Genomic DNA, 27,845 nt, shown 5'->3' with positions numbered 1-27,845 from the left:
GTGACCATGTCTAAAAATGTATTCTGTGATTAATTTGGGTTGCATAATTTTTAAATCAACTTTTGTTTTCCTCAATGAATCATTTAGGAGCAGTCTTTGGTGATGTAACAGTGACAGAATGTAACAAAGTCTCTGGACCTGTGGGTGGTTCACCAAAGTAGTAGAATTTCTTTGGTATGACATTACGTCAAACTTATTCGTGCAGATAATGTTTACCAAATGTCAGTAAATTGGTGGGGAAGAAACACCAAATTCAGATAAAATCCAGAATTTTTCCTTCAATGACTTTATTTTAGAGTGAGTGAGTGAGTGAGTGAGTGAGTGAGTGAGTGAGTGAGTGAGTGAGTGAGTGAGTGAGTGAGTGAGCGAGCAAGCAAGTTTATTCGTTTCTTGTAATGATACCCAAATGCAAATATAGGCAGCTCGCCTCCGTGCTGTCACAATGCGGAGACTGTTGGTTCGATTCCCCCTTCTTGTGTGGAGTTTGTATGATTACCCCGTGCCTTCGTGAGTTTCCTCCGGGTACTTCGGGTTCCTCCCACATTCCAAAAAAATGCAAATTACCCCTAGGTGTGAGTGCGGATGGTTGTTTGTCTCTGTGTGCCCTGCGATTGGCTGGCTCAACCAGTTCAACCAACTACCCAGAGAGTGTTGAAATCGGCTCAGTGCACGCGTGACCCTTGTGAGGACAAAGCGGTTCAGAAAATGGATGGATTCTACCCGAATCCAACAAGCGTTTGAAGCAAACAATCTCGTGCCGCCAGTCGCCAGACCTTCTTTTTACATGTGGGTAAACAACTTAATGCGTATTCTGTAAGTAGTAATACTTTAAGACAGTCATAATGTTTATGTACAACATCTACGAATTTCATAGAGCTTCTGCAGACACTTGGGAGCTTCAGCCTAAAAAAACAACAACCCTTCAGAGTAAACACTTCAACATCATTTTAACAATGCTCGTCAGGATATTGTGGCTTCTCTCTTAACTCAAAACACAAGTGCTCCTACCCAAAAATAGAAGTGGGTTGAAATACATGGAACATTACTCTGTCTCCAGTAATGTGGATTAAGCTCACCCTAATAGAACTCGGAGCCAGACTCCCACTCAATCTGTCTTCCAGTGACGCAAAATGACGAGTCACCGAAATGGAGTGGTAAAAAAGTAGCAGAGAAAACAAACCCTGCCTTTCCTGTTTATGATTGGTAACTGAGCATTTCTAAAAATATCAGCAAAAAAAAGCTGAAAAGGCCAGGATTGCGGTTATGCCATTTATAAAGTAATTAGTCTCTCCCAGTGAGCTGTAAAATATTGTTATCTTCAGGGTGGGGTACAAATAGCATAAGTATGATGTTGTAAAATGCTAAAGTGACAAACTCAAGATGCCCCGTGAGTAATTAACTGTTCACTGTAAATTATTTTTATTGTAATTAAAATGTTTGGGATCCTTTCTTTCACTGTAGAGTTTTACATTTTATTTGAAGTGTTTGGGATCCTTTCTTTCAAGTTCACTGACTACGAATCTGTAATCTTCTTAAAAGAAAACGGGGGTGAAAAAAATTGCCATTATTTCCCAAACACTGCCAGGGCGTGTAGACTTATGGGCACAACTACATTGAAGGCTTTTAAGTAAGCCAAAATGATATGAAATAGTTTTGAATTCAACAGTATTTGACCGTTATCCACTTTGCATCATCTAAATTTAAAATAATGAATACCATTTGCTCAACAGTATGCACTAGTACAAAGTTAACCCACAGTTAACCGTGTAAATCAGACAAATGTCAGCCACATCCTTTGAGCTTACAGAAAATTATGTGTACAGTAAATAACATGTTTCATAATTGAGAATGCCATCATTCCTTCTATGGATAGTTTCCCTAAATGTTTTCGCGCCCCCATATTTCAGTTCAGGGGGAACATTTTTATGTGTGTAAAGGAAATGCATGGTATCCTTTAATTCAACATACATATTGACATAGTTGCAGGGGTACACTTATCTAATTTGTGTGTGGGCTGTGTGGGATTGATTCACGCATACGTTTCCATAAGTTAAACACCAACCTGCACTTGGTCCGGTTGATTATGATATGATTGCATTTTATTCCCCAGAATTTTCAGGAGACACTTTATAAAAATAAAAAAATAAATCATTCCCAACTCACTACAGGTGTCACACTAAAGACCGCTTAAATGTGCATCTTTGGTGTGAACAAAAAAACACCGAAGGAACTATGCCAGACAGACATGGGCCATTTAACTTTGACTAGACGTCGCTGTATACAGTACACTCCCCAGTGTCCATGAAAGCAGTGGTTTTGACTGTGTGGCATTCTCTTCAGCACAGGAAAGTGTGTAGTAAAGTGTAAACAATCCAGTTATACAAGACAAATCACTTTCCTCAGGTTTTATTTGAGCACACTGTGAAAACTATTGGATGATTTTTTTTGCTGAAGACAAAATTGAATTTGAAATCTTTTTGGATACCTTTCATATGAACTCGTGCTGTTAGGCCTTATAAAAACAAAGTTATGCAATTTTTTTTTTTCCTAACCCAGTTTTGTCCCAATTTTGGATGGTGGTGGTAGATGAGTTGTGTTTTCTGAAACAAATGTCATTGCTCCAGTGATATATCTGAACGTCAACCTACTCTCTCACAGGGTAGCCTACTGGATTGGACCAGCATTCTGTCCCAGTGACAAATTGGTACGTCCATCTGTCACCAACTGAGTCCTATTTTGCAGTAGAGAGACGAGGGACAAAAAAGTTCAATAAAGGACAAACCGGGGACGGACAAGAGCGGTTATTCGTTCGCCCGTGTGATCGCCCCTATCCAGGTCAAGTGCCAATTAATCTCTCAGTCCATCCCGATGGACTGTTTTGGCACATTAACATGGAGGTCTGCCAACGATAGTGGTTTCTGTTTCCGCTCCTTTATTTCGCGTGTGTAATCCACCAATACACTAAATTCAAACCCAAAATGAATATTAACCTGAATATTTCCCGTAAGTGGTTGTGAATAGTAAATTAGCCAGCTAATGAGCTTTAAACGTTTTAAATTTGCAAAAAAAAAAAGTAAACGTGAGCCTTTGTAAAGCTCTTTGGTGACCACTATATGGTAGTGATACTCTGGAGGGGCTCAAAGTCGAGCCAATATGTAAACAAGTACCTTTGTTTTTAGTTGTCCTGTTAACTGGTTAACTTCTTTTTACACTTTTATGATAGTTAAAAATGTTACCAATCTTCCTCAAGTCTTGACTAATCTGTTGATTTAGTTTGCTTCATGGTGACAGTTCAACCATGGAACAATGTCCACGATCACCAGAGAGTGCAAGAAGTATTCATAAGCCCAAGAAACACATTACCAAATTTCCCTCCTGACTGTGATTTCAGTTTCCAGCGATGAGTTAAAAAGACATTTTTAATGAACATGATGAGGTACACTTGACTGGACATCTAAATAGTAGCATTTTAGTTTTATGGTTAGGATAGTTACCCAGAGAAGTCCTCATGATCATACAAGGCCTACTTTACCAACGACAATAAAGGTTACCATATTCCTGAAATAAAATATATTAAGGCTCAAAACAGAGAGCAGCCTTGCACATGATTTAGTAAATGAGTAGTTATAAACATTACAAGAAAACAGACACTGGCGTGCAACACACACTTAGGTGTCCTAGTCAGAGACCAAATGAGACAAGACCTGTCACGTCTCCTCACTGTGAAAGCAGACATTGTTGACTCACTGTAGTCTAGGGGCTCTTTGCCTGCGTCCCACCACAGCTATGCACTTGTCTGACCAGAACCTCGGAGCAAGGCTGTGCAGACTTACACTTGTCCACAGAAGCATGCAACCATTACACAAAGAGACGCGTGTTGAGACATAGACACGCTTTCTCCAGGTCTCTGGCCTGCTCTTTTATTCATCATTAGTCAAAACAATCTACAGAAAAAGGATGAAAACATGTACTTTAAGGTTTTTATTGCATAGTTAAATTCCTAACCTGCTTCTCTCATTGTATTTGAGGAAAGTTGACCGTTTCAACCTCTCTTCGCATCTCCCCCGACGTGACCAAAATCCATTTTTAGGCTTCTATATTGAGGGGATGTGCATATTGTGGTTTAAGGGCAATGGGGTCACAAATATGATGTGAAACTTGGGAATGGTTTCTGATGATATGTGTTTGCACTTTCAGAGCACTGTGCTATCGAGTGACGCACTGAAACAGCGCCAAGGCAGAACTTGCTTTATCTACGTACACCATATGGCGCCTCACGTTCACCCTTTCACACACACACTATATTATGATGTGTGTATATATATATATATATATATATATATATATATATATATATATATATATATATATATATATAATATGTGATATGTCTTGTCACCGTGGGATAGTTGGAAACGCAATTTCGATCTCTTTGTGTGTCTTGACATGTGAAGAAGTTGACAATAAAGCAGACTTTGACTTTGACATTCATACAATGAGAGGGTGCAACCACTGCAAGGTCCATTGGGGGCAAATTAAGGTTCAGTGTTTTGCTTAAGGATGCTTTCAATATGATCACAAGGGTTGAGGATCAAATCTCCATCTTTTGGGTTGAGAGACAACCACTCAAGGCCATGCCGCCCCATGCCGCTGAAATATGTGCAACATAGATTGATTTACAAGGATGAACAATATCAGACATGATTAAAAATTCATTTTTCAGGGTACCCTTTTCAAGAAAAAACAAATATCATAAGATAGGTTGGCCAAGACCATAGATGCCTGCTTGGCTTATTTCAAATTGTGTAAGTGCTGCTTGGTACTCCCAGAGCGGCAACAACTAGTAAGCTCTGACTACACAGGCAACACACATTACCTATGCAGAGCCACAAAAGTGTAGCCACCCACAGTCAGACAGACAGTTTGGGAAACACATAACCGGTGTCTCACCACAAACACACACTTACAAACAACATACCCCGCCATTCACCGATCCTGTTTACTTGTGACCATCACCGCTCTACTGCAGTCAAGCCATCATTCCATAGATTCCTATGTAATAGCATGCTATTTTATGTGCTTTGTGAAGAGCCATTTCTTCTCTTCAAAGGAAGCTCTCAACTGAGTGTTTCCTCCACAAATACTCAATAATCAAGAAAGTGAAAAAGTGAAAGATGGATAAATTGACTGATAAAAGTCAAGTTAAAGCAAATGAGCTTCCTCAAAATCAAAATATTAAAAAAAGCTATGTTTTTATGTGAAAACGGCCACACTACACAGACAATCAAATCCTCTTTGACGTCAAGCTTGTTTGTGCAACAATGCCATCTACAGACCATCGATAATTTTTCAGTTTGCCCCACAAACCTCTCCAAGTCAACTTCCATTCCAATGACTTATTGTCAAGGATTGTCTTACATAACAATCGTTAACAAAGGATTCACTCTGCATTTGTTTGACGTAGAAGAGAAAACGGTGCAGTGCCTAGGGATAATTACAGTATTTAGCTAAATGAGTGGGTTCCTCCCACAAACTAGGTCAATGCGAACTCTAAAATGTCTATGATTTATGTTTATTTGTATTTATGAGTGTCATGTCCCTGTTTCTTTGTTCTTCCATTTTGATTGAGTTGCCATAGTCTCCTTGGGAAATGGTACCGTATGGAGCCTCCTGCATCTCACATGTTGTCAGTGACTACTGCATTGAAGACATCAGAAGACAATGGGCCTTTTCCCCTCTTGAACAGAATAACCGAGCAAACGTGTACCCGTGAACGCAATTGTTCATGTCCTAATTGTATATTTTATTTTGTGGCCTGTTTGCTCTAGAGTGGATAATTATTTGTGCGTTTAACATATTTGATGAATAGAACTGATGAGTGGGCGCGCTGGAAATTCATATCACTAACATGGGCAAATATGGTATGTTAGAATTATAAAGGAATGATACCTGTCAACTAATGACAGATCGGTGGTCGGGATTCGAATGTTACAGGCGCTCAAACCTTTATCACCAATAATATGTATGATTTAGTACATGTAGTATATGTACTGCTCCACATATGTAATATGTACTGCTCAAGTGTGGAAATCACAGTTCAAGGCTTAAATAAGAACGGGAGGAAGAGGAGGAACAAGTATTTATTTTTTATTGATGCACACCGTCATTGCGGGAATCGAACTCATGGTGCCTGGCGAGTGTACCCCTGCCTACACCGTCAGTGACCCCCGAGGTCAGGGAGGAAGTGAAATTGTTGCGTAAATATGGTTACGTCATCATTCAGCGACACGCCCAACAGCTGACATTTCAATGACAGTTTGCTTGCATTTTCTTTGCTGTGTTAGATCATTCGGATGGTAGAACTAGAAAATAGGGTAGCATGCAAAGAACCGTATACAGAGTTTGTAAAGGCTGGACAAACAGGAGCGTTCCATTGATTGCACAATGCAGCTCAAAAAGCAGAGGTAATACCATATTTAGAGTCAAGTGCTAAAATGCTAACCATGCTAAAACACAACAACTCAATGTACTGTAGCCTGATGTCTGTTTTTAATATAAATTGCTATTTTCAACGCAAGTGTAAGCGAAAGGTGTGTCGTGGGGAAAATATGTTTCCACCCGAGAACGAAGATAACCAATAGTTTTGGGTGGGACTGTGAGCATACCCTCGCCTTGAACTCTTGAGTATCGCAATGAATCTATATTCCTTCTTGAATCTTGTTGCAGCGTCCTTATGGAGCTCACGCGATTACAGCGTGGTGCCGACTCCACTTGACAGGGAAGAGAAGGCGATGCTTGACCGCATCTTACGTGTGGACCATGCAGGTGAATATGGTGCCAATCGCATCTACGCCGGCCAGATGGCAGTGTTGGGCAGGTCTAGTACTGGACCTCTCATCCAAGTAAGAAAAGAATCTGTTCTCGACCTCATGATACAATAAAGATGTGACTAAAGATGGAATACTATGAACATTCTATTTCACAATTTGTATGACTAAAATTGCCAATCAGTATTGTCATGCAAACAAAAATCACAGACACATGCTTGGAAAACATTACACGCTATGTTATGCATGCATGCAAAAATACATCCAGATGTCACAATCCAGATGTCACAAGATTATATCATATCTCAATATTATCATGATATGAACCTTGTGATATATTTATTGATATTGTATGTGTATACTGTGTAAAAACGCACAATGATTTTCCGAGTTTCTGTTTCTTACATTACAGGAAATGTGGGATCAAGAAAAAAAGCACCTTGACAAATTTAATGAAATACTTGCTGAGAGCAGAGTCCGGCCAACTGCACTGCTTCCACTTTGGAACATTGCTGGCTATTTATTAGGTTGGTACAAAATGTAAAAGTAAAACAGGAGGCAAAATAACATTTAACAAAAGTTTTCTTACATGTATGTAAAGTTATATGTGCTGTAATGTCTTCATTGTTGTGTTTCATCATATTTTATTCTAAAGGTGTTCTATAGTGCTCATCTTGTATTTGTCAAGTATGTGTAATTATGCTTGTAGTAAAGTTGTAATAATAGTCTTCTTAAATCTGAACTCTTCTATAGGGGCATCCACTGCAATGTTGGGTAAGGAGGTGGCCATGGCCTGCACTGTGGCAGTGGAGGAGAGCATCTCTGAGCACTACAACAGCCAGATAAGAACTCTGATGGAGAAGGATCCTGAGCGATATACTGAGCTATTAAAAGTGAGTGCTCTCTTATCATATGCCACTGTCTGTCACAGATATTCATTTATCCAGAGAACCCAGGCCACAGTTTTTTTTTAAATTTTATATTCCTTTCAAATTTACTGTTTTTTATTATATATAAAGTGCTAATGCTCTCGGTCATTCACCCTGCCACCAATTTAACATGTATAAAATTGAATAAAATAAAAATACTGTAAATACAGTTTGGCACAAACATATTTATTCCTTTATAAACATTGTTTATAGGTCTATGGTCTTTTTTTATTTTTAGCCAAAATGTTTGTCACATATGCCTTGCAATTCAGGTTGCGGTTTGAAATCCCAGCTCTGTCCTTCCTTTGTGGACTTTACATGTGCTTTCTCAGAACTTTAAGGTCAGATTGACTGGACTGTTTAATGAATTTAATTTCAATTCATTCAGTGTTTAATTTTTTTCACTGTGTAGGCATACGAAAGACGTTAGACAAAGGCATACATTTTTCCATATTGTAGTTTTTCCAACATTCTTAGGCCTTTTTTATGTCCTTGGCAGTTTGTTGAGATCATTTCAATTTGGCATTGTTGTTAAGAACACTCCTGTATGTGGTGTTTTTTTATTTAAATTTAGAAAAAAATGTTGATTTTCATTTTATATGGGCCTTAAAGTTCGTACCGTTATACTGTAGAGACAAGTTTTTAGTCCATTTGAACAGCAGGTGGCAGTACTATCTTCTCTGCCAGCTGTGCAAGTGTCTGGATTGAGGAATCGTGGCGGACAAACAGATCAATAACAGATGGGAAAAATGTTACAGCGTTTTAAAGAGCAGCAGTGGCAGGCCACAAGGAATAACTCAGATTAGCGATAGTTTCAAACAACATGATTTGCCCCTCCCTCTCCCATTAAGTTTTGTAATACTTCTTATTTCTGTAATTGTTACCAGACTAAAATACAAAAATGACCAAACTATGTCTTCAACCACAGAAACTGTAAATATTTAGTATTTAATGCCCTCCTCGTGTTTTATCTTAAGTAGTAATGTAGGCATGTTCAAAAGCATTCTCAATTGACCCTTGTTCCTCCGCAGTAGTCATATCTTGTCAAGTCGCTCGCCTGTTGTGTGTCCAGGAAGTGTTCAAACAGGAGAAGCTGGGTCATATTGCTTGTGTGTCCTTAAAACGTTGGGATGACATGTGTCAAGCAACCATCATGGTTTTGGTCAAATTTTCACTCGCTCATATTCAATGGTGAAGTCAAAATTCATCCACGTTGGAGATTCTACTAACGCTGGGACTTTTGCAGATTTTTTTTGTCTCCTGATGAGGTTCCTTATGTTTATTTAGATTATAAAAGAGTTCCGAGATGATGAGATGGAGCATCACGATCTAGGACTGGAACATGATGCTGAATCAGTAAGTATGTTGGAACAGTAATGGCAGTGCATGTAAAAAACAGTGAATGTAAAAAAAAAAAAAAAATCTATAAACTCCTGTTGAAATTTTTTGTGATCTAAAAAAAAAAATCACACCAAGATAAACCATTTAAAAACGTTTATCATCATGAAATGTATCTGTATGTACAACTCCGTTATAAAAATCATATATAGAAATAAATTAAACCTTTTACAGAGAGGAAATGTACAAAATAAACAACTGAGATGTAGTTGCATAAGTGGACACACCCTCTTATAACTGGCGATGTGTGTGTGTTCAGAATTAAACAATCACGTTCGAACTCATGTTAAATAGGAGTAAGCACATACATGCCACCATCTGAAGTGCTTCTGATTAAAATTCAGCTATTCCAGTAAGGGTTTACTGGCATTTCTTTGCATTCACATCTTATAGCAGAAACCAGCTGAGCTTTTTTTGCAAAAACACACTTGAACTCATCCACATGTATGTTGGAAAATTTGCTATTATTTGATGAAAACCAAGGTTGGCATGAAGCCAAGGTGTAACTTTTTAGCCCCAATTCTTGGAGATTCGGTACGGTCCAAATACAACACCGCTCATAACCAAAAGACCTCCAACAGTGAAATGATCATGCTTTGGGACAACTTTCATCAGCTGGAACTTGGGGCTCGGTCAAAATTAAAATTTCAACTGTTTTAAATACCGGTCAGTGGTGAGACAATCTTGTAGGAGCTTCAATGTGTTCAAATATTGATGAGGTACAGTTTTAGATTCTGACCTCAAATGGCTGAATGCTTCAATCAAAGTCAAAGGTGCTGTAACAAAGTATTAGTTTGAGGTTGTGCGTACTTGCCATTGTATATTTGTTCTTTTTCTTAAAAGATATTTGTTTCAAATGAGTTATAATTCAAAAGATGAGTTTTGAAGTTACTAATTAATTTCTTTCCATCACAAAAAGTAAAAAGAGTTTATTTTGTTGAACATTGAAACAAAATCTGCCAATAGGTAAATCCATGGATGTCCACTCATAATTGATTTTCATGGGCTTCTGAATTTGGTGGTATTGGTCATTTGGTCATCACTATCCTTTTTGTTTTAGGTACCGGGATACTGGCTACTTAAAAATGTCATCCAGCTCGGGTGCAAAGGTGCAATTTATGCTTCTCAACGTGTGTAACTTTGTATGAAAAAAAAAAAAGTAATAAAATGAATTAATACTTGGACATTTTTTTGCAGTTATTATGCACATCTTGGGATTTCCTGCATTTCTGAATGGGTCATAAAATGTGATCTGATCTTCACATTAATCACAAAAATAAACACAGTTTTCTTAAATCGATACTACACAATCAATTTCATTGTTTTTACTGAACATAACTTGTAAAACACGTTATGGAAAAGGTATGTGAACCAATGGTATGAATAACCTTAACTAAACATTTCATGTAGTTGCAGATCAGACCAGCATAATAAACGGAAGGAATTTCAGAACATTCCTCATGATAAAACTCTTTCAGTTCAGCAATATTCTTGGGGTGTCTGGTGTGAATTGCCCTTTTGAGGTCAAACACAAGCAGCCCAATCGGATTGGGGTCACGACTCCAACTGGGCCTATTTTCAAGTTGTTGGTTTATTGTGATGACCAGTCAAACATGAACATTTTCAGGCCCAACCGTCTTGCATTCCATTGGCTTTACTTTTCTTGGTTATGTTCGTGCCATGGTACAATTTGCTGCTAGCTTTTATATACTAGGTCAAATAGCATGCAAAGTTAGAATGATTGAATGCTCACCTCTCCTTTTAGGTCCTTGATTTGTTTACAGCACGTGTTTATTCTCAACAGTCTTCATCTCAGAGCTGAGTTGTAGTCCCAGTTTGCAGCCTTTGATCTATTTTCTCGTGCATGAGTTCAGAGCAGTTATTTTAGCAGAGGTGGATTGCACATCAGATTTGACCTTGAGGGTCACCAGGTCACATGACCCCCATTTCCTAAAAAAAAACACTTCTTTACTGTCCAGCCTTTTATGCAACACAAACAATGGCAAGCTTGTTCTGATGACTAATGTGAATGGTTGAAATACGCAACAGAAGAGGATTTTCCATTTGGTTAAATGGAATACCAGAGCTGGAATCATCTGAAGGCAGTTCATCAATTCATCTTCCTGAAGGAGAGGAAGGTCAATTCCTGAATGAACTGAATTCATCACCATACAGACTCGTATAGCAATAATAATAATAATGATAATGAGATTTTTTCTACATTCTAAAAGCCCTGATTGGTTTGATATGTCCTTGTAAAATTGTACAATGATTTGAGGTATTATCTTTGACCATCATTCATAGTGCTCAGTTTTACACAAGAGGCACTTGCTTAAACAAGGAAGTGTTGCATGTGTTGCACTGCCAAATAAAATCACTTAGTAGAAGTCATTTGTGAATGAATCCAGATCAACATTATTCTGCCTTTCATCCTGAGTTTGTGTGTGAATTGTCAGCATTCCTGTATTACCTTTCCTTCAAAGGAATCTTCGGATTTTGCCAACAGGGAATTAGAAAATGCAATAAAACGTAACTAAACTGGGACAGTCTAGGACATCCCGAGTAACTGTCATTGTAAATTTTCTGCCGGCCGCAGTAGTTGTAAATTTTTTGGGATACAGGTCGTAATGCCCTTTGGGTTCAGCCTCTGCCAAATGTTCAGTGGCTTGTATGTGGTTTGTGGTAACTAATACCCCACATTAGTTCTCTGAAGCGGTGATTTATGTGTTATGCATTGTTTTGCATGTCTGACAACTTTCATTCTTTATGAATTGAAGTTTTATACAGGCCATACTGGCCCTTTAAAAATGATGGATTATTTTATGACTTTATTGTCCCGTATTTTCTTTGTTTTATGTGTATTCAGAACTAGAACAAATTCCTTACCGAGTAAAAGCAGACTTTTTATTACATTTTACACACAATTGTAGCTGGAACGAAAATCAAAGCATGTTGCAGTGCAAACTATGACTCTAGTATTAAACACATGATGCTTATCTGATCATGGAAATCAAAACTGAGAAATTGTATCTTTGGGAAGACACTTTATATACAGTTCTTGTATTGGATATAGCATTAAAGATTTCTGTATTTCAAACATGCACTTTTATAAAATATATGTATTTTTACTTCAGATATCCAAATATTGCCATTAGTCAAACAACATAGACAGACACTTAAGACAGACATAGGCTTAGAAAACAGCACAATCCATCAGGCAACTTTATAAATAGTAAACAGTAGACATTCTGCTGTCCTATTTGGCATGCCTGGAGCGCACATACCTGGTGCATGATGTCACTGGATGCTTTAGTTCAAGCATTCTAACAGTGATGTAACGGCATTATCTGTTTGTGACCGGAAATAAATATGAACAGAGTTTGAGTCAATTATTGAATATTAATGATATTACAATTACAAAAAAAAAAAAAAAAGTGAAAATCGCATTTAGCAGCATTTAAGTGTTGCTGCAGGTCGGGTCTGCAATACAGTGTTCAAAGAATGTGAAAGACCTTTTGTGATCAGCACGGTGTAATGTCTGGTACGGCTTTTACTGTCAAATATTTGTTGCATCGATTATTCTATCGATTATTTCACCGATGATTCAAATCGGATGAAATTTTTGTATTACAAAACCATTTCCCTATTTACTGTTGTTTATTTGGTATTATTTATTGATCAAAACAAAGAAATAACAATTGAACAATAAAAGAGGGACACATCTTGTACTTAACAAACTTTTTGAAACTGATTCAGTTACTGCTGTGGTTAATTTCTGAAAAAAGAGCAACTTTTTTGATCCAACAGAATATATAATGTTTGTTTTCATTTATGACTGCAAACATTTATGAATACTCTGGAGAAGCCGACAATATGGGATTTGGACAATTCTAAGGCAATTAGAATTACTCGATTACTTTTCGGTTAATCGATTAATTTTGACAGCTCTAATGTCTAATGAATTACATTTATGTATTAATGATGGACAAAGTCAACTATGGTGACTACCAGGCCATTTTGTGGTTTCACGTGGTATACTCACCCTTCTAACACTTCAAACGGATCACTGGAGCACATTTTGTCTACCTGTCAGAATAGTGGCTGGCTCCAGATACATCAGATTGCAGGCTGGGATTATAGCCCTCCAGACACCATGTAAATTGAGGAATTTGTGGAATGAGTTGAACAACATGCCATTTTTCACAATTTGTGGGACATAAGACTGGCTACTGTACCATTATCATTTACAAAACTCCACATAATGATTTTGTGAGGACATAGCAAAAAATAAATCAGAGGTTGTCTTAGTCCAGAAGCCCAAAGCACATTTTCCTTTCAGCAGTACTTTTTCATTCATTCTGTGACAAATTTGCCATCTTGATGTCATGTGTGCTTTACATGATATATGCCTTTTGTCTTTCGATTAATTGTAAGTGTAGCATTTATACCTTCATGTTTTTATTTTGGGTCAATTTGTTCCAAGTGTTTGAAATTCTTCCTTTTTTTTTTTTTTCCACTGAACTAGTCGCTATAAACCTCCTCCTCTCCCGTCATGGCCATACCTCAAGGTGACAACACCTGTTTTTATAGAAATGTTGTTTTTCTTTTACCCCAATTCTCCTGAAACCATCTCACTCTCCCTAAATGACTTGAACCAGCCATGCAGGTTAAATAAATAAAAGTTTGCATTAATATAGTAGATAGATGTGTGATTTGCTGCTCACTGTTATTTACAAGCAAGCCAAACTGCATTTTCTTAAAACTTGGCAAGAATATATATTTTGCTCTGGTTAGAAAGAAAAATGACGCTACGCAGTCCAGCAAGAAAAACTTAATAGCAGCAATGCCATCTCTCGGTTTGCGATATTCGGTTGATCTGCTGACAGATTTTCAGCAGCCTCTTTTTTTTTTTTGCTACTTGGGGTATCTGGTAAACCGATTTTTGCACTGATTTATTGGAAGATGGTCTAGACAACTGAAGGAATGAAGAATTGTTCAGCTTCGGGGATCAAATTCAGTATACTGATGTCTTTAGGGTCCATTTTACTGCATTTAGGTGATATGATCTCACACACATATTTTATGAGCTCTGTTTTCTTTCTGGCCATAGTTTAAAATAGCATGAATGCTTGAAAATAAGTCAAGAATTCTTTTTTTTTTTTCCCCCGTCAAAGTAAAAGACTTGGTCAACTATTCTGTCTTGTTTGTGCTATATTTTTTTTGGTAATTGTAATGATTTTGATGATTTAAAAACATAATGACCAGTTACAATTTGAATGTTTGCCAATGATTTTTGTTTGTGCAAGCTTGAATTACATTAAAACGTTACGGAATTTTAATGTGTGATCATTCTAAACCTTTAAAGGGGGGTGTAGGTGTTTTTTGTAATATGTTTATTCATTTTTGTGTCTCGCTCATTCATCCTCCAAACATCCTACGTTCCCTTTAGCCCTAAAGAGCCACACAGCCTTTGTATACTTGGCCTTTCACGCATCCATCATTTGGTGTGATTGGCATGTTAGGATGGTGTGCATTTCATTGATGAGAATTTCAGAACCCCAAGGCTCGTGATCAGCACTATGTCACCGCTGAGTCATCCCATGGGTAAAGCAGAGGATCAGTTTCAAACAGTCTGTCTGTCTTCATCAAACGCACTCTTCCAAAAGTCTGCAGGCACCAGACTGACCTGAGTCGAAACACAGCCACAGGTAAAACCCTTATGACACCATGCTTAAAATGTCTCAATCAAAAGCAAGGACCGACTACTAATTTTACAGTGCACATGTCTCAGATCAAATTTGAGTTTCCATTTCGAATTCTAAATGGAGAGAATTCAGTACAACTGCTGAGCGCTGACCATCCACAACTTATTAAAAAGGAATCCAAACAAGAACTGTATCAGAATCAAAAAATGACCAAATAATCATTATTAAAATATAATTTCATTAGAATCATTTAATATTTGTAAAAGGTTGGATGGCCGATTTTATAGCATTATTTAAGAAATGTTTTTCATACTACTGTTTGTTTCTAATAGTTTGCCCTTTTCATATATCAAAGTAACTAAAATATAAGAAACAACTATCAAGATGTAATGCATCACTTGCAAGTGAACTTGGACCAAATTACAAACTTCATAAAGGCTGACTTTTCCAAAACTATTCTTGTAAGAGTCCTCAGATTTTGCAACTGTTGGTCGGTCGTATATTCAGCAACAGAGAAATGTAATTTTAGTTTGCATCATTTCAGCTTTTAGCTAATCATAACAAAATCAAATAAGCAATACATTAAATTATTAAATTAATATTTCTTTTCTAAATAAAATTTCAATTATGAAAATAAAAAAACCTATTTTATTTTTGAAGGATTGCGTGTTGCTGTAGTTTTGTGATTTGACAATGGTTATCTGTTAAAAAGGAGAAATGATGTCCAGCGTCGATCGAGGCAATCAAAAGAGTGTGAGGGGAGCGGGATGGAAAAAAAAGGACATGGGGGGCAGGTGGGGAAGCATGTTCTTGAGCTGTGCTCAGATGGCAAAGTGCTTTGCTGCCGAATGTGTGCAAAGAAATATGTTAAGGATATCTTTTTCTCCTCACCACTGGTCATCCAGTACCTCCCCTCGATGTGTGTCGTCACTTAAGAGCTTCAGGAGAAAATGGGAGGAACTCTGATCCATATGGTGGCACTATAAAGCCCCGTGATGATTTCCAGGCTTCATCAAAACATGGTCGAATCTTCATTACCACTCAAGACCGGCTTCATCTTTTTACACCTGCTCCCACTGCTTTCATCATCAGGCCAACGTCTGGGCAACTTCAGCAACTGCCATTGCTTATTTCTAAAATAGGTATGTCCACTTCTTATTTGAACAGTTTACAGCAGATTCTACCCTATAATTAACAAAGTAGTGAATTGACCTTTTATTCCAGTGTATCATCAGCAGATATGAAGATCCTTGGCCAGATTGCTTTCTTGCTTTTGCTGGGGGAGAGCTGGAGTAGGAATGCAAAAGTTCAATCCACCAAGAAATCTCCACATGGGAGCCAAGCAGGCAAGGGCATCCAGCCTTCACTTGAGGTTATTCTCTCTGCTGGGAACATTTCAAACAGTAGAGCTACCACCGGAGGTAACAGTGCACGTGACTCGACAAGGGATGCTGCCGAAGGAGCTCGAGTCGCTAAACAGCAGACCGATGAAATGAGGTTGCACTTTCTCAAGAACCCGCATGTGACATGTAATGATGGCTCACCAGCTGGGTGAGATGCTCACACAGACCTTTATTTCAATGTCATTTGATATATACAGTCGAGTGTAAATTGAATATTATTATGATATATTACAATGATAGTAAATGTAAAATTGCAAGATGCTGAATGAAGCTCATTCTTGTCGTTGTACAGGTTTTACCTAAAAGAGATCAGAGGAAGCCGCAGATGGCTGTTATTTCTGGAAGGTGAGCATTTTAAAAACACTCTGGTTAATTTGGTCCCCAAAAGGTCACGCCCCCTTTGGAATTTAGATGGGTATGTCATCTTTTTTGGTAGCTGTCAGCCTTCCGTGTATTTCAGATTGGAGATATGCATAGCTTCAACTATGTAGTCCACCTGATGAGTATTTTGTTAGTGGTCACTGAATACATTTAGAAAATGATGCAACAATAGAACAATCAAAACTAACAAAGGCCAAATATGGAAAACAGAATTCATGGCTGTATTAAATTAAAGAATACACACTTGAGTCAAGGCTGCAGGTGCATTGCTCTCCGAGACCTCTTGACCTCTTGCCTGTGATGGAGTTGGAGCAGTGATTTTCATTCTCTGCCCCGGATGTTTAATACTAGGTGGCTGGTGCTGCTACAGCAAAGAGACCTGTGATTCCAGGTACCAAAATATCCCTCGACTAATGAGCTCTGCGGGTTGGCCCCTGACAAAAACTGGTAAGTCAACTTAACGTCTGTGTGTTAAATGCTAAACAAAGAGCTTTGTTTAATTAGCCATTCCTTGATTTACAGGCCGTGGCATATTGTCATCCCAAGTAGCAGAGAATCCTTATTGGCACAACACTAACATTGTGTAAGAAGCTTAATAATGCTGTCTTTGGCTAGCTGTGGGATGAGGTACAGTGGGTTCATCAGCAAATGTGTCCTTTTTGTGTAGAGTCATCCCATATTGCTCCAGTGATGTTTGGAGTGGCACTGGGCCTGCTCCGGCCCCTCCTCCAAGCCAACGGCAAGCAAGAGAGAAAGAACGGAACAGAAATGCAAATGCAAGTGTGTCTCTGCAGAAAGCAAACTAGATATACTACTAGCATGCCTGTACCTTCTCCTGCCGTCACTGTCTGTATTTCCTACCAGCTGAGTATGCTTTCATGGGATCGCTCATCATCCGAGAGGTCATCAAAGACCTTATTCCCAAAGGAATCAAGCAGGCCAAGGTTGTTCTGTTGTCTGGCACAAGGTAAGCTCATTCACTGCTCAAGATGTAACGTGAACGTATTGGATCTTTTGAAAACCAATCCTTTTCTAGCCACTTATCGTCACATCTTGACAGCCAACTATGAACAGTGGCAATATGTTGCTTTAAGGATGCCCCCTAGCATTTAAAATAAGAATCCTTCCTTTGTTGGTCTGAATTGGATCAGTTGCAGCTGTCATTCACATTCATACGCCGTTCCCAACCCTCCGTGATCAGTCCAGAGTGTAGTTCGCCTTTCACAAGTCTTAAAGCAGAGGTAGCAGCCACTAACCCCGACAATAAATCGAATAAATCGTGCAAAAATGGATGGAGTCGGTATGTCCGTCTTTTAGCTTTGATACCACACAATTACTGTAGATGAGATCTTTTCTGCTACTTAGCAATAATTCAAATCTTCCTGCAGTGCTGGAGGTATAGGAGTCTTGCTGAATATCGAGAGAGTGGCCAGTTATTTGGAGCAACTTGGTGCAGAGGCACAAGTCCGAGGTCTGGTGGACTCTGGCTGGTTTCTCGAAAGTAAACACCAGAGATCGCCCAACTGTCCGGAAACAGTTACCTGTTCACCTGAAGATGCTATCAAGGTCGGCCTAAGGTAAAGTTATCCAAATTGTGAGCCTGGATTTCTTTCTCTGCAAAATGGTAATGCTTCTCATTCAAACTTTACAGACCTGTTTATCGCGTCGATAATTATTGTTGCGTGATTTCTCAGGTTGTGGAATGGTGTGGTGCCAGATAGGTGTCGTCGGCTCTATAAGAAAGGGGAGGAGTGGCAGTGCTTCTTTGGCCACAAGCTGTATTCCACCTTGACCTGTAAGCGGCCTTCAAAATCAGATTATTTGTATTGAATAACTCAGTTTCAATAGCAGATATGCCCTATTGATGATTTTATGCTTTGTAAAATGTGTCAATGCATTGCACAGACTGTGCTACCTATGTGTAGCAAATTCGACATATATTGTTTGAATAAAAATAATAATAACGACAAAAATAGCTTGTAAGAGTTCAATTTTGATATTGACACCTTTTAAAGACTTTCTTTATAACCAAAATCACTGAAGTTCTTGGATCTGTTGAATTGCATTTGTTGATTGCACAATAACTGGTGCTTTCTACTCTAGACTGGTGACAATAAAACATTGCAAACCACGGATTGGTTAGATTAGTAGACTTTTGAATTTTTGGTAGAATTTGGACATTAGTAAAATAAAACAATAAAACAAAACAAAATCTATGCAAAGAATAAAATGACCAACTTTTTTCAGGATATTTGAGATATTAGGTTTCTCAGTCCAAACACTTTGAAAGACATTCTACAGAAAGACCAATGGTAAGCTCCATGACAGAAAGCAAAGGTGATACTTGTCATATCCATCCTGATTGCTCAAGACTCCTCAATTCTTTTCAGCTCAGTGATGTCATTTCTCATCATCATAAATTCAAGTTATAGTGACCGTACCCCTCCTTTTCTCTGCAGCCCCTCTGTTTGTCGTGCAGTGGTTGTTTGACGAAGAACAGCTTAGGGTTGAGAACATCTACATTGGAGGACAGCACATGAGCAATGAACAGTGGCTGTACATCCAGAACCTTGGCAAAGAGTTGAAGAACTCTTTGAGAGATGTCACGTATGTTGTCAAGAAATAATTCACTGGAGTATAATATGATTTAGTAACGACGTGCCCTTGTTTTGTCTGATTCTTTAGAGCAGTATTTGCGCCCTCCTGCCTCTCCCATACAGTGATTACTAAAAGGTATGATTGAAAATATGGTGATTACACACGATACATTTTTAAAAGTTTGTTGTATCTAAAGAGTATTTATTCCTAAGCACCAGAGATGTTTTTCATGATACCTCACAATTTGTTACGACTTGCTTTTGTTTTTATTTGTATCCATTTATTTGTTGTACCACTTGTTCACTCAGCAACTGGATGACTTTCCAAGTTCGAGGCACTTCTCTGCCACGGGCCCTGCATTGCTGGGACAGGAGCTTGGAAGCTACTCGGAACAACAGAACTCCAACTAAAGGATGCCCGTTCCACCTGGTGGATGGTTGCCATTGGCCTCAATGTAACCCCACCTGCCCGACCCTGGTGGACCAGGCAACTCAACAAGAGCTCACCCTGCTTCAGATGCTGGCCGCCATGGGTTTGGATCTCCGGAAGTTAGGCTTGAATCCGAAAAAAGACACAAATTCACTTGCAAGCGTGGGCAGCAATGGTGGCTAACGTATTGTAAGTGCAGAAGAGAGACCAGTCAGGTGTTGACTTTTTATGTAAGCATCAACTAGAAAAGAAACATCGGTCCATGTGTCGAGCTTGAAACCCAATGGTCAAGTCTTTTTTTTCTTTATGGTTTGCATTTGTGCTTCAAGTTCTCGCTATTGGTAGACAAAACAACACATTGAATCTTGAACTGAGCAAAGTGGAACTGTTAATTTTTTAGACAACTTGAAAATCGTATAAAATGTCAGGCTCACTTCAACATCAGTTCATGTTTTATCGTGGATAGCAACTTTTTTTTTCAACTTTTTTCCATTAGTTCCATATATATTTATTTGTATGATTTCTACCTGGTCATTAGTCAATTTAGTTGTGGATTTAACTCATTTTGATCAGCTTTTTTAATGTATGGACATCAAATTGCTACCTGCTCTGCCTAACTCTGAACTCTACACATCCAGCTCAACACACTGACTATTTTTTGTGACCTACCTATCCATAGCCCACGAGGCAACCTGAGCAATCATATTTATACGTATATTTTACTGCATGTTAAAGTAATCTCTGTCCTACATTTGTTGACTTTGATATATATCACAAGTGTATTATGATTCAGTCAGATTTATGCCAAATAAAAATTCCATTATACAAAAAAAATCCTTGTTTAAAAAAAACTGTCAATGATCACATAACAATAATAATAATATTGTTATTCTTATTTTTCTTACTACATTCTGTGTTGCATGTAATATGCAACCATTCATCTCGGTAGTCAGCAAATAAACAGATAAATATCAATTCATTCTCATGTTCACACCATCACTGACCCTAAAATGCAAAATGTTAATAATTTGAATAATCATAATCTGAAATGGTTTGAAAGTGACGAATATTGTTACGTTTTGTAGGCTGTGTAATTATTCCTCCTCACCACTGAAAGGCGCTAATTGAAATCGGGCATTTGTATTTCTCGGCACTCGGGAATTAAATCAAAATTACAAAATGAGAACCAATTCCTGTGAATTGACTAAATATTGTGTTTATTTAATTACACGGTGCCAGAGTAGCTGTCGAGAACATAAAACGAGGATTTTGTGAAATTTTAAAGACGTTTGCATATTTCCCATAATGCACTACAACTGCTTTCTACTTCCTCTTTCCGCCATATTGCAAAGCCGGTGAGAAGTCTTTTAATATTGTTACAGACAATCCAGTCTAAATCTACTTCATCTTATGATTAATACTTCCATTTTGATAATATCCTAAAAGCGTATTCATGGTGTGACTATTTAAAGTGGTTATCGTCATATTCTAGGACTTTACGGCATCATTTTAGCGACTTTTTCTGTATGCCATCCGTTCTCCTCCGGCCGAGCAGTGCTTGCCTGTAAGGCGCCTTAGAGATGGCTAACTGTTTTGCAATGCAGATAACATTTTTAGTGAACAGGACGGCGATTCATAAGCAAGTAATACACTAAATTGAGCGGCTTCTCTGTAATAATACGGCGCCTCTTAGCCTATAGCAAAGCACAGTGAGCTTGTCAACCTCTACAAGACATTGGGTCTGAGCCGTATCGGGCTATCGTGGGCTTTCCGGACAAAAGTGTAAAGCGTGCGTAAATACCGTAGAAGTGAAATTGCAACGAGCCGCGGATCCAGATTATTTGCGTGTGTATTAATTTTTCCATTACTCTGTGAATTTTGTCGTGGACGTTCTGTCAAACGCGTTGTCGCCTAACCATTACAGATGCTTTGTTAAAATTACCCACCCTGTTCACCTCAATTGTCTTGTTTATCACAAGTGTTGGACAAATTGGTGGATCTTAGTGTGTGAGCTGTAAAAATACCGTAAAGTATCAAATGAGTGAGGTCTTCTGCATATGAAAGTGAATGTAAAGTTTTTTTGTTTTCTATAGGCATCATGGTGCGCATGAACGTTCTGGCAGATGCACTGAAGTGCATTAACAATGCTGAGAAGCGTGGGAAGCGACAGGTCCTCATCAGGCCATGTTCCAAGGTCATCGTACGCTTCCTAACTGTTATGATGAAGCACGGTAGGTGTTCATTACCTTTGTGGTTTTGCATACATGGTTTAGTTCTCTGGCCGAAAGTTTGCCAGGCAGATGTTCTCTAACTAGATTTTTCATGTTGAAATTTGTCCCAGGTTACATTGGCGAGTTTGAGATCATTGATGACCACAGAGCCGGGAAAATAGTCGTCAATCTCACAGGAAGGTTGAACAAGGTAAAGTTTGTATTTAGCACTGTAGTTATTTGGTCAAATGATTTTTAATTTACAGTCCAATGTTTATGTTTTGATGTTTGTGTCTCTTGCAGTGTGGTGTGATCAGTCCACGTTTTGATCTCCAGCTCAAGGATCTGGAGAAGTGGCAGAACAATCTTTTGCCCTCAAGACAGTTTGGGTGAGAATCGATATACTCACTAGACTACTTATCACGTGTGGAATGGTACAGCGGTCCGATCATTGGGTGTCAGATGTCAGAATTCTCTAGTTCGTCAATTGTCATTCACTTTATGGTTCCACCCTGTTGTTCTAGATAGCGGTCAACCATGTCCAGACTGCATGCTGTATCAAAAGGAGAACATGTTTGTAGGACAAAGCTAAGCCATCTTTTACTGACAGTGATCACATGAGTTGTTATTTGCTACACTGTCAGCTTTTTCAAGCCCCTTAACGACATCAGAATTTGACTTGGTTGCAGAATAGAGGCATCAAAACCTGGCTGGGTTGGAATGGTGTCTTTTGGCTCTATAGTGTTATCTCCTCGAAGCTGTTGCTTACTCGTGTTTAGCAATGTCAACAGTGATGGACCGTGTAATGGCTTGAGCCTTAAGGATGTGCAAATATGTTCATCAGTTGCTTGCTAATCTTTTGCTTTGGTGGTGTTGAGAGTTTTCTGTGGTTTTGGCTAATATGTTATGTTAGTCGTACTATTAATGTACACGCAAGTCTTTGTCCCGTCTGTAGGTTTCTCGCCATTTTCTTTTGTAAACATAGCGATTAGCTGGTGAGTTCTCTCTTTTTTTTAAGTTGCTTTCTGCAATTGTCGTGCTTGTCTCTGTGCAGTTTGTGAACAGCCTCATGTGTTTTGCATACAGATGGAAATTTATGTTCGTAAATAACCCTCAATTTGGCTCCAGAGAGGGAAAGTGCTATTGGGAAGCCCATATTTTGTTTGTTTCTTCTGAGGAGCTATTAACGCTCCCGTTATAGTGGCGTGGGGTGGGGTGGGGGTCAGTCACGTCTGGTGCCTGTAACTGCACAGTATGGCCAAGAAGGGTTCTCTCCAGAAGCCTCACTGCATAAAATGCTCACCCTTGATGGACAGGGCCCCATCATTCACTGGTCCGTGAATGCTCGAGCTTGAACAGGAAAGGCCGAGCAATTCTGTCTCCTTTTTTATTTATTTTTTCCCCATGAAAAACTCATTTTGGTTTGAAAAAAAAAAAGTGTACAGTTGCGGAACTTGTGCATTGCCGTTTGCATTTTCCCCCTTAAACAAATTGAAAACGCAAAGCTACAACTCGACGTACATGTGACAAATTGTCGAGCTGCCACTGTCGGTAAATTGCCCCTCAAATGAAGCCAATAATTAGTCCGAACGTTTTAGCCCCTGCTCTATGTTGTGATGTTTGAGGAGTCTGAAATTCCACTGGTGTGTATGAGCATGGAAACAACTGTGTTGCCTATACTGCATTTGTATTTGCTGTCTTAGTTAAAGAGACAAATTGTAAATGTTTGGCCTTTCTTTTCAGATACATTGTACTGACCACCTCAGCTGGCATCATGGACCATGAAGAGGCCAGACGGAAACACACAGGAGGCAAAATCCTTGGATTCTTTTTCTAAAATGTTAACTCGAAATAAAATCAACCAGGGAAAAAGTTCTTGACCCTCTTGACTTCTTTCGCTTTACTTGTGAACAGTCTTAATCTGATGTGATTTTTTTTTTTGTGTAGAAAGACTTGGGTTTCATTCTATAGTTTTGAGATTTAATTGAAGAATTAGACTGTTTGCTGACCTACTGCAATTTCTCGAATAAGTATTTGATATGCACCCTAAAATTGACCTTTAAAAGGTGATTTTCTTGATTAATGTTTTGCAATCTCTGATTTTATGGTATTCACGTGAATAAATTAGCTGCACACCAGTTGAATATATTGAGATTCCCAATTGCTCATGTCAAAATCACATGCAATGCAATTTATGGTGGAACGTCAAAGCCCACGTTGAAAATACAGTTGCAACATTTGACCAATCGAGTGAAAGGAAAGTTTTTTTTTTTTTTTCCATTTGCTTTAAACAAAGTGTTAATTGGGGAACCATGCTCATTTGAATTTGGTCAGCCCAGAAAGAGGTGTTGGAAGCTCGGTTTTCGGAACCATCACTTCAATGTGTACGTTACTTGTGCATTTAGTTGTACCCCAAATGACCTTGCAATGTTCAGCTTGTGCAAAGCCACAAATGCAGTGAGCATTTCAAGAGTCCCCTGTGTATTTTGTCCTGTCTCCAAAATGCCTCGTTATTTGTAAGCTGACCTCATAGGAGAGTTGAGGCTCCTAATGGAACATCGCTGTCTAAAATGCTCCTTGTGGACTTCAAATACAAAGACACACTGCAACACATCACCACAGACTTATTAATACTGCTGCTGTTTTGGAGCTGGCCTGCAAATGAGACAAAAAGGAACATTTCATTTAGTTTGCCTAAATTAGCATTTTCTGGAAGCCAAGTCTTTTTACACCTTGTAATATTGCAAGACAACATTGCACATCCTGGAAAGTTCCACCACATGTCCGATGGGTCTCGATGTCCCCAAAGTCCTTAAAACGCAGGCAAGGTTTTGCTGGACTGGAGATAGCCATAGTATTCCTAGAAACCTGGCATTTAGGTGAGAAGGACAAAGCAGATCGGATTGAATAAATAAAGCCATCCACTGAGGTTGACGTTAGACTGGATTTCTCATAAAGGCCACACGGTGGCAGTAGCGACGCGTTTGAACACGGACAACGGATGCTGCATCAGGCTGCTCGGCAAGCAGCAGAACTGATTGATTTAGAGAGAGAACTAAATTAAAATCGCAGTCCAGGTCTGAAACCTGAATGTAGTTAAAACGATTTTTTAAACTGTTTTCCATCTTCTGATAAAAAAAAAAAATCACTAGAGGAGGAAAGTCGTAGACAAACAGAAAAGGGATTTGAGGCAACTCAGTTTATGTTTGAATTATGCTTAACATGCAGTGCACGAATGCATAAAATAATCTTACTGTGGCAGGATCCTTGCAAAAGTTATTTCTTGCAATGTGCCTTAAAGCTTGCTTAGTGTTTGTAAATGGAGAGCATTTAATCATTGTTCAATGACACTGAAGTTGTGACCAACAAAAATGACATAAGCTTTATGTTTTTCAGTTCTAACACCAATAGAAGATGTCTATCGAACTTTGAAAGAAAAGAATATGCTCCTCTTTGAGGCTGTAACTGAATGAAGCATATCAATTTATGCTTAATGAGTTAAATGAGTTTATGGTCACAGCCGGGAGAAACAAAAACAAACACCATAGTTGTGTTATTTGGGGGTTAGAAATCGGAAAGTTAGTGTATTGCGATTTTGAAAATGAAACATCTTGCCTTCATCATCTTAAAAAAATGTGAATTTGAGAAAACTAACTTTCTTATTTCCTGAGCCAAGTGATGTCTTGGGGATTATGTCAATTGTGACTCATCTCAATCCTTTAACTGTAATTGCTAAGAATATTCTAAATATTTTGCGTAGTTTAGCTTTTTGACTAATTTAACGAATAAAAATCGTCACCTGTCATTTGCACTTCAACTTTACTGCATCCTTAGCTGACACTGTTAGAGCAATTACAACTGGCAAGGGCATCCGGTTATACACATTTGCTGTCAATTTGGAAAAAGGTGGAAACCTTTGATGGTTTGAGTTTATTAAAAAGTGTGAATCATCAACTGAATCATGTCTGCATGTGCACAGTCAGAGGAAGCAATAAATCCATTGCATGAGAAGGCAGGGAGTGTAAACTACAAATATCCATGATATATTTAACAATTTTACTGTTTTTTTTTTTTTATTATTAAACCTGTGAATTGGGATTAAAACAACAAGAAAAAAAGACATTTTATGCCCTTGTTTTTATTCAAGGAGTCACACACTTATGATGAAAAAAAAGAGACCTTCCCCAAATTGTTCTCACTAAAATGGAAGAACAGGAATGTCCAAGAATTAAGCAGGTGGAAGTTGTCTAATTTCATCTCAATCCTTTTCTTCCATATATCGAGTAAATGACAAAAGCAACAATCTGATCTCCCAGATAGATATCAGATGTTTCAAGGTAAAATCAAGCCTCACACACTGCCGTGCTGATAAACCCATCCCTTCTTCACGTGCTCCCTCTGTCTGCCTAATTTAACAGGTTGATCCAGGGTTGTGGGAGGTTCAGCCGTCGGTGCGATATGATGAATGGGATAGTTAGGAGCCAGTGAATTTATAGCTGCGAACGCACTCATCCATCGTCGTACGCATCCCGTAGCTGTCCTCAAGGGCGTCATCCTCCTCCAGAGTCTCATCTTAGGTGACTAACCTGCTGATGCTTCTTCTGCCGCCCGTGGTAGCAATGCCATGCCGCAAATGTCCTCATTGCATGTCAAGTAACGGTCAATTAACAAGCAATGAGCAAAGGCAGTTAATGTACACATAATACAGAGAGGCCATCGGGTGCCAGCGAGAGTTTATTAATCAGGCTTCTCATTTGTTCGCTATAGATCACCTCAAACATAAATTACAGTCTGGCCGTCTCTGTGGACGAGGTCGGCTGTTAAAGTGTCGATCACAGGTTAAGAGATGCTAAATGATGAATGTTCATTGACGTTGAATAGGAAATGCTGGCATGCTGTAGCTCATACAATGGGGAGAAAAGTAGTCAAGGACAGCAAGGTGCTGGTCCAAAAATGGCAGCACCTCATCCAATTTATACATGGTAGATATTTGAAATGGATCCTCATCCTTTCTCTCCTCTGATTGGTTGAAAACTGATCCATCTTGACTTTTGTGCTGGCTTTATTATCATCTTAACTAGATTTCCTAAATTGACTCTCTTGGGCCGTGGGACAGATATGGGGTTAGTCAAGAGGTTTTATTCTAAACAGCCAGTATGTAAAAGTAACTAACGTGACTTCATTTTCAAATTTAGACTGGCGTGGGTTAAAGTTGGCTTCCAGTGTTTAAATCAAACAGAAAGCAACAATTAAGCTAAGCCATTGACGGGAAGTCTTTACAATTGCGTGGAAAGGGTGTAGAGTACATTTAAAATAATGTAACATAAAACTGAGTAGAGAAACCACTCTCATCAGGCTTGTTTGCACATTATTGAGACATTTCTGCCAACTCGGCGAATTCTGTTCACTGCATGCTCAGCTCAACATGGTGGCTGCGTCACAGGAGGTCATTCCTACATGGCTCAGTAAATATTGTGTAAAAAAAAAAAAATGCTACATTTTTCAATGAATGATACAATTGTTAAGTGGAAAGGGTCATTTATTGCATGATTGCTCGCTATAGAAAAATTAATCTGACTCATTATTTAATATTTACACTGTATTGACAATATCAACAGAGGATGATTTCGGAAATGCCAGTCTGATCAGATACAATGTCAATCCAAAGTGTTTGTAATCTTATGTTAATGTTTTTGTGTTCTATTCAAGTGTGTCTGTTTTTCTAGAGAGATCACAGCTGTTGGAATGTGGCTCATGGCATTGAGGAGATGTAAGGGCGGTTGCGGGTTCTTGAAGATGTCTGAGGTCAGAACGTGTTGACAGCTTCCTGAGGCTGATGAGAAAAATAAAGATGCCGTGCCTCAGAACATTTTGTATTTGTCCGTAAATAACACTCTCAAAGGGTTTGTTGGAGGATAGAGGTGTTTGATGGAAGATCCGTCTGTCAGAATCGAATTTGCAAATG

General features: G+C 38.6%; 3 protein-coding genes across 5 annotated transcripts; all 3 read left to right on the top strand.

The window, feature by feature from the left end:
- The first annotated feature begins 6,266 nt into the window (after nt 1–6,266).
- coq7 (coenzyme Q7 homolog, ubiquinone (yeast)) lies at nt 6,267–10,436 on the top strand. Of its 2 annotated transcripts, XM_085912137.1 has the most exons (7): nt 6,267–6,464; nt 6,727–6,902; nt 7,240–7,354; nt 7,581–7,720; nt 9,044–9,112; nt 10,215–10,263; nt 10,352–10,436. In XM_085912137.1, exons 1-7 carry the CDS (start codon nt 6,380–6,382, stop codon nt 10,396–10,398), a joined length of 681 nt encoding a protein of 226 aa, XP_085768263.1. In that variant the 5' UTR covers nt 6,267–6,379; the 3' UTR covers nt 10,399–10,436. The 2 variants fall into 2 exon arrangements, with proteins under 2 accessions (XP_085768263.1, XP_085768264.1); XM_085912138.1 differs by lacking the exon at nt 10,352–10,436 and having other exon boundaries at nt 10,215–10,338.
- A 5,663-nt stretch (nt 10,437–16,099) lies between these two features.
- notum2 (notum pectinacetylesterase 2) lies at nt 16,100–19,853 on the top strand. Of its 2 annotated transcripts, XM_085912482.1 has the most exons (12): nt 16,100–16,280; nt 16,323–16,410; nt 16,555–16,607; nt 16,995–17,090; nt 17,166–17,226; nt 17,311–17,423; nt 17,508–17,610; nt 18,032–18,220; nt 18,338–18,438; nt 19,103–19,250; nt 19,329–19,376; nt 19,550–19,853. In XM_085912482.1, the coding sequence occupies exons 1-12, from the start codon at nt 16,100–16,102 to the stop codon at nt 19,851–19,853; spliced, it is 1,485 nt and encodes a 494-aa protein (XP_085768608.1). The 2 variants fall into 2 exon arrangements, with proteins under 2 accessions (XP_085768608.1, XP_085768607.1); XM_085912481.1 differs by having other exon boundaries at nt 16,100–16,410.
- A 1,031-nt stretch (nt 19,854–20,884) lies between these two features.
- rps15a (ribosomal protein S15a) lies at nt 20,885–23,755 on the top strand. Its single transcript, XM_085913115.1, has 5 exons — nt 20,885–21,025; nt 21,764–21,901; nt 22,012–22,091; nt 22,184–22,269; nt 23,624–23,755. The coding sequence occupies exons 2-5, from the start codon at nt 21,769–21,771 to the stop codon at nt 23,715–23,717; spliced, it is 393 nt and encodes a 130-aa protein (XP_085769241.1). The 5' UTR covers nt 20,885–21,025; nt 21,764–21,768; the 3' UTR covers nt 23,718–23,755.
- Nucleotides 23,756–27,845: the final 4,090 nt, after the last annotated feature.

This window comes from Syngnathus leptorhynchus, chromosome 5 (genome assembly GCF_054491065.1).
Source record: "Syngnathus leptorhynchus isolate UIUO chromosome 5, UIUO_Slep, whole genome shotgun sequence".
Classification (NCBI taxonomy): Eukaryota; Metazoa; Chordata; class Actinopteri; order Syngnathiformes; family Syngnathidae; genus Syngnathus; species Syngnathus leptorhynchus.
Note: the sequence above shows the minus strand (reverse complement) of the source record. Positions and strands in the feature narration are given on the sequence as shown.